This window comes from Pygocentrus nattereri, chromosome 6, assembly GCF_015220715.1.
Source record: "Pygocentrus nattereri isolate fPygNat1 chromosome 6, fPygNat1.pri, whole genome shotgun sequence".
Classification (NCBI taxonomy): Eukaryota; Metazoa; Chordata; class Actinopteri; order Characiformes; family Serrasalmidae; genus Pygocentrus; species Pygocentrus nattereri.
In genome coordinates, this window is record NC_051216.1 from 45,099,299 (window position 1) to 45,106,569 (window position 7,271).

The window sequence follows — 7,271 nt, forward strand, 5'->3', positions numbered from 1 at the left end:
CCTTTGCAGCTCTAACAGCTTCCACACTTCTGGGAATCTTTCTACAGGATGTTGGAGTGTGTCTGTGGGAGTTTCTGCCCATTCATCCAGAAGAGCATTTGTGGTCAGACACTGATGTTGGACGAGAGGGTCTGGCTCACAATCTCCCTTCTAGTTCATTCCAAAGGTGTTTGATGGGGTTGGGGTCAGGGCTCTGTGAGGGCCAGACAGGTTTTTCCACACCAAACTCACCCAGCCAGGCCTTTATGGAGCTGCTTTGTGCACTGGGACTCAGTCATGCTGGAACAGAAAAGGTTCTTCCCCAAACTGTTCCACAAAGTTGGAAGTATAGAATTGTCCTGGTGCTGGAGCTTTAAGATTTCCCTTCACTGGAACTAAGGGTTCTAGACCGACTCCTGAAAAACAGCCCCATATCATCATTCCTCCTCCACCAAACTTTACAGCTGGCACAGTGCAGCCAGGCAGGTAATGTTCTCCTGGCCTTCGCTAAACCCAGACTCGTCCATCAGACTGACCGACAGAGACGTTTGATTCGTCACTCCACAGAATACGTTTCGACTGCTCCAGAGTCCAGTGATGGCGCTTTACACCACTCCATCCACACTTAGCATTGTGCTTGGTGATGTAAGGTTTGCAAGCAGGTGCTCAGCCATGGAAACCCATGATGTGAAGGTCCTGGCGCAGTTTTTTGTGCTGATGTTGATGCCAGAGGAGGTTTGAACCCTGCAGTTATGGAGTCAGTAGAACGTTGGTGACTTTTATGCTCTATGTTCCTCAGAACTGCGACCCGCTCTGTAACTTTACGTGGTCTGATATTCCGTAGCTGACATTCCAAAACGCTTCCACTTTTCAATAATACCACTCAGAGTTGATCATGGAACACCTAGGAGGGAAGGAATTTCAAGAAACATACTTGTTGCAGTGGAGACATCCTATTACATCACCACCCTCAAATTCAGTGAGCGCTTTCCATTCTTTCACTAATGTGTGTAGAGGCAGGCTGCGTGGCTAGGTGCTTGATTTTATACACCTGTGGCAATGAGACTGAATGAAACCCCCAAATTCAATGGTTACGAGGTGTGTCCCAATACTTTTGTAGTTCTGGATATGTCACATATATCTAACGTCCAATGTCCAATTCATCAACTAGAAGGGGTGTCTGGACACGATTGGACATTTCTATTTGGGAACAGTCCCGGATGATCACGCTTTTGGTTTTGATTTGGCTCCTAACTCATCGCCCCTGTGGGCTTTTGTTCTCCGTCTTTCTTGCAGGTGGACTGGGAGAGTAACGGCGGCCTGGTGAAGAAGCTGCCCTCCATCCGTGAGGATGAGGAGAATGACGAAGAGCAGCACTCTGTGTCCCGCGCCCCTCGGTCCCCCCTGCGTCTGACCAGAGGGCTCAACTCCCCCCTGCGATCCCCCCTCCTCCCTCCACGCCCCTTCAGGCCGCCCTCGGACCACAGCCGTCCCGCCACCCTGCAGATCCCCGTGGTCAGCTTCAGCAGCGCCCCTCCAGAGCTCAGCCCCAGGTACACGAACGCGTGAGCTGCTTCATCTGATTAGGACGTTCAGGTAGTGTCCCAAATAAAGCTCGGCTGATGTATCGTTCAGCACTGCAGTGACACTGAAGTGGTGGTGGTATGTTAGTGTGTGTTGCGCTGGTATGAGTGGATCAGACACAGCAGAACTGCTGTGTCCGCTCACTGTTTTCTCTATTGAACACTTCTACCTTGATAGTTCACCTTGCAGATGTGAAGTCAGAGACGACAGCTCATCTGCTGCTGCACAGTTTGTGTTGGTCATCCTCTAGTCCTTCATCAGTGGTCACAGGACGCTGTTGGCTGGATGTTTTTGGTTGGTCGCCCAGCAGCGACACCGAGGTGTTTAAAAACTCCAGATGCACTGCGGTGTCTGATCCACTCAGACGAGCGCAACTCACACTAGCACACCACCACCACGTCAGTGTTACTGCGCTGCTGAGAATGACCCACCTCCCAAATATCACCTGTTCTTTGGGGGTCCTGACCGCTAAAGAACAGGGTTCAGAGAAACAGAAGGAAGTGCTCCTGTATGGTCAGTGCAGCCGATATGAGCGTAGAAACAAGGACGTGTACTTCATGAAGCGGCAAGTCAGTGTAAATACACCACTTATTAGTCTGTGGTCCTCTACAGTTCAGGCTTTTTTTGGCCCTCTGGTGGCCAACAAGAGAACTGCAGCCAGACTGATTCATAATTTAGTGCCAAGTGTCCAGCTGCCATGACAACCAGGCAGGGGGAAATCACTATTTCCTCCCCTCAATTTCACAGCAGGAAAAGCACAGGTTCTGCTCCAGCTCAGCTCAGCAGATGGGATTTATTAGGATTTTATTACATTTACATTTGACATCACCTACATGTTCACACCGAATGGTGAGTGGCTTGCATTCCAGTGACTAAGGCAATCATTAGCTCATTTATCTGCTCACTCACTCATTTCCTCTCTCCCTCTCTGCAGGTTTGTGGACGGTATCGAGACGGAGAGCAATACTAGCTCTGCACAAAGGTTTGAGTTCAGCTCCGCCCTGCCTCACAGTGGCCCTCCATCCCCCAGCCCAGGTACACTTACACTTGCGCTTTTTAAAGCGATAGTTCAGCCAAAAATCTGCTTTGCACAGTTAGCCCAAAATGTCACGATCAGCCGAGACATCCTGGGTGTTTCTTTAGTTTTGTATTGCATAAGGCTAATGTAGCTAACCAGCAATGGAAGCTTATACCCCACCAATTAGCATCGTGGCTATCACTGCACACTCGCCTAAAACTGTGTTATTACTAATAGACACAAATGCGTGTGTAATACGCCATTCGCTATAAAGGTCATCGTCATCATCATCATCATATATTTAGTTTTTAGGAATTCAAATTTCTTAAAGATTTATTTTAAGCATTTCTCGTTAGCTTCCTTAGCCTTGTAGCTCTTGTCCAAACTTGTGCTGGTTGATTTATTTAGGAAGAAAATGACATGATGTGATTTGGGGCTGAACTGCTGCTTTAATACCGTATGTCTCTCCCATGTTTGTGTATTCTTCACCCGTCCCTTGTATGGTACTTAACTCTCAAAGGGGCATTCCAGCCTACATTTAGCATTTAATAGGATATTTCCTATTGAGGGTGTGTCATTCAGCATCCTTCATCCTCACAAGTTTGACTGAAGTCACGTCCTCCCACCTTCAAGAAACATCATCATCATGTTCACAGCAGATGCAGTGATGACTATATTTTTTGGAACGATCCATTAAATCACAGCTTCTGGGGGGAAAACAAATGACCAGCTGTATTATTTATACTGATGTCCATGTGTGCGTTTGTGCGCAGTGAGCCCGGAGCAGGTGGAGACCAGGCAGAGCATCAGCAAACTGAGCGAAGAGGTGAGTGCCTTCAACACAAACAAAAAAAAGAAAAACATGCCATCTGTCCAGCCAACTAGAGTGGAAAACACGCTGCGACGTCCATGCACGAAGCAGCTCTGCACCAGCGAGCGATCAGCATCAAATGAGTAGACTCAGCGTTGAGAGGAAGGCCGAGGCCTGGTGTGCGTATCGGCTGCGCGCTGGAATCCTCTACAGGGACTTTTGTGCCCACATATTTTTGGTGACGACTCCGTTCACATTGGCTGGTGTTTATTATTACTCTACTGTATTTAATGTGTTATTCGTTCACTTCTATTTAATGTATATCGCATTACTTTTCCCTCAGCTCAGTACTTGTTTATAGACTATGTGCTGTCTGGTCTGTTCTGGATGTGAAGAAGTATTTTCACAGTTAGTGAAATAAAGTGATTCTGATAAAACAATAAGGTGCATTCGAGGATCGAAAACAAAGGAATGTACAGTGCATTGACAGCCCAATCAGCCCATTTAAAGGAATCATATCCCGATATCATACATTTTCCTTGGTGTTTTGATATCAAATAGTTTGTAGTTTGCAGACAATGTTAATATTGCAAAGTGGAAAGTAAGCTGTAGTTACATGATCAGGAATATCATTCTGACCACCTCCTTGTTTTTACGCTCATCGTCCACTTTATCAGCTCCACTTACTGTATAGCTGCACTCTGTAGTTCTACAGTTACAGACTGTAGTCCATCTGTTTCTCTGATACTCTGTTACCCTGTTCTTCAGTGGTCAGGACCCCCATGGACCCTCACAGAGCAGGTACTGTTTGGGTGGTGGGTCATTCTCAGCACTGCAGTAACACTGACGTGGTGGTGGCGTGTTAGTGTGTGTTGTGCTGGTACGAGTGGATCAGACAGCAGCGCTGCTGGACTGAGAACATCAAATGTCAGCGTCGCTGCTGGACTGAGAATAGTCCACCAACCAAAAACATCCAGCCAGGAGCGTCCTGTGACCACTGATGAAGGACGAGAGGATGACCAACATAAACTGTGCAGCAGCAGACGAGCTGTCGTCTCTGACTTTAGATCTACAAGGTGGACTGACGAGGTAGGAGTGTCTAATAGAGTGGACAGTGAGTGGACAGTGTTTAAAAACTCCAGCAGCACTGCTGTGCCTGATCCACTCAGACCAGCGCAACACACACTAACACATCACCACCATGTCAATGTTACTGTAGTGCTGAGAATGACCCACCACCCAAATAGTACCTGCTCTGTGAGGGTCCATGGGGGTCCTGACCACTGAAGAACAGGGTAACAGAGTATCAGAGAAACAGATGGACTACAGTCTGTAACTGTAGAACTACAGAGTGCAGCTATACAGTAAGTGGAGCTGATGAGTGTAGAAACGGGGAGGTGGACATAATTTGATAAAAACTATAAAAATGTATCAAATGTATTTCTGCAGAAATCTTACTTTACCTATCATTTGTGCACAGATGACCAACCTATCACAGCAGGTCTCTCAGCTGAGCCAGGAACTACAGGAGATGACCCACCTTCTGAGACCTCTTTTCCTGACCGGCTCACCGGCTCTCCTGTCCACCCTCCCCCCATCGCTGACTCCGCCACCCAGCAGTACCAGTGGCCCATCCATCACCTTTCCTGCAGGAGTTCTGCCTCATCCAGCCCCTCCCCATCTGGCCTCGCCCTGCTCCCCGCTCAGGATTCCCTGCTCCCTATTGGACAGATCAGACGCGGGGGGCATGACCGGCCTTCCCAGCTGCCTCATACCCACCAGCCCTCAGAGACCGCAAGCTCAACCTCAGATGCCCGTGGGGGTCAGCTCTAAGAGCTCATCTCTTGCTAGCCTGCCTCAGGTGGAGACTGTCCAAAAAGAGCAGCCTAGCAGCCCTCTGGGCTCCAGCAACAGCAATGGCTTTGGCCAGCAAGTTCCTGACCGGCCACCTCTAGCTTCACGTACCCCTTCACCTTCTCTCTCATTCTCACTCTCTTTCTCCTCATCTCGCTCCCAGTCACCCTCTTTCTCACCCTGCCAGGGACCACACCCTTCTCGGCCCTCTTTGGCCCCACCCCCTTCACAGGAAGTCCCACCACCTCTAACCAAATCCCACTGCTCGGCGCCAGCGTCCCTCAGCAGCTCCCCGGGCAGTTCCCCTTGGTTCCAGCAGACATCAAACCCCTCCCACCTTGGCCCTGGCTCAGGCTCGGGCTCCACCCAACCTCCAACTGAGCTGGAGATGCAGGAGTGGGATTCCAGTGGACGGAGCTCAGTGGAGCACATCAGCTACATCGATGAGGAGGGACCACCACTGTGAGGAGATGCTGGAGAAGAGGAGGCACCATAAGCAGACGCTGGACTGCAGCACAAGAGAGCCAAGTCACGGTGGAAAGGAGAATGAAGAAGAGAGCATGAGGAAAGAAAAGCACCAATGAAGGCCGCAGCCTTTGTGAGTGGTCTTGAGGGCATCTCACCATCTTAGCGCACCGAAGAACCTGACACCAGCTAATCCTGACCATATCAGCAAAGGGGCACATGCTTTTCTGTGACAGTCAGCAGTTCTCCTCCAGAGGCTTTATGAGGAGTTTATAGGAGCTCCAGAACGGCACGGTGCATGGCAACCAAAACTCTGAACCTGACTAAACCCAGCGTTTTACAAGAACTGAACCCAGGAAGGGTTCCAGTGGGCGTTGAGGGTTAGTGTACACACTAATCTCGCGACCCTGAATACGGGAGATACCATGTTGTGTTTGCCATCTACTCTTCAGTACTGCTGATGCTGAAAAGGACAGTTTTTGTTTCATGATGTTGACTCACCATTGAACACGAATGCTCCGATTTTTCCAGTGATTATGTAGATCAATGAACTTGTTACAACAACAAGCACATCGATCAGGCATCACATTCTGACCACCTCCTTGTTTCTACACTCACTGTCCACTTTATCAGCTCCACTTACTGTATAGCTGGACTCTGTAGTTCTACAATTACAGACTGTAGTCCATCTGTTTCTCTGATACTCTGTTACCCTGTTCTTCAGTGGTCAGGACCCCCATGGACCCTCACAGAGCAGGTACTCTTTGGATGGTGGATCATTCTCAGCACTGCAGTAACACTGACGTGGTGGTGGTGGTGTGTTAGTGTGTGTTGCGCTGGTCTGAGTGGATCAGACAGCAGTGCTGCTGGAGTTTTTAAACACCTCACTGTTACTGCTGGACTGAGAACAGCCCACCAACCAAAAATATCCAGCCAACAGCGTCCTGTGACCACTGATGAAGGACTAGAGGATGACCAACACAAACTGTGCAGCAGCAGCTGAGCTGTCGTCTCTGACTTTACATCTACAAGGTGGACCGACCAGGTAGGAGGGTCTAATAGAGTGGACAATGAGTTTAAAAGTGCTGAGAATGGTCCACCATCCTAAATAGTACCTGCTCTGTGAGGGTCCATGGGGGTCCTGACCACTGAAGAACAGGGTAACAGAGTATCAGAGAAACAGATGGACTACAGTCTGTAACTGTAGAACTACAAAGAACAGCTATACAGTAAGTGGAGCTGATAAAGTGGGCAATGAGCGTAGAAACAAGGAGGTGGTCATGATGTTACGCCTGATTGGTGTAAACGCCCAAAGATTTGTAGACACTCTTAGTGAATTCAGGTGCACAGTGGCTCATCTGCCAATGGAATGGGACTGGTGCAGCTGCACATGGTCACCATGCATAGATGATATAAAGCCCCTCAGCATTGGGCTGTGGAGTTTTGGGATAAGGCGGAGATCCAGAACTGATCATCCAACATCAGTACCTGACCTCACTAATGCTCTTGTGACAGCCATCAAATCCTCACAGCAGTGTAAAGCCATCCCAGAAGAGTAGA

At 48.9% G+C, this 7,271-nt stretch overlaps 1 protein-coding gene across 1 annotated transcript in view; it reads left to right on the forward strand.

Moving 5' to 3' along the window:
• The window catches only part of kcnh3 (potassium voltage-gated channel, subfamily H (eag-related), member 3), a 223,997-nt gene extending 217,635 nt beyond the window's left edge, over positions 1 to 6,362 (forward strand). The window contains exons 12-15 of the mRNA XM_017702980.2: positions 1,276 to 1,532; positions 2,498 to 2,598; positions 3,355 to 3,407; positions 4,873 to 6,362. Coding sequence (XP_017558469.1) covers positions 1,276 to 1,532; positions 2,498 to 2,598; positions 3,355 to 3,407; positions 4,873 to 5,712 — 1,251 coding nt within the window. The 3' untranslated portion in view covers positions 5,713 to 6,362. The remainder of the gene's footprint in view (positions 1 to 1,275; positions 1,533 to 2,497; positions 2,599 to 3,354; positions 3,408 to 4,872) is intronic.
• The last annotated feature ends 909 nt before the right edge of the window (positions 6,363 to 7,271 follow it).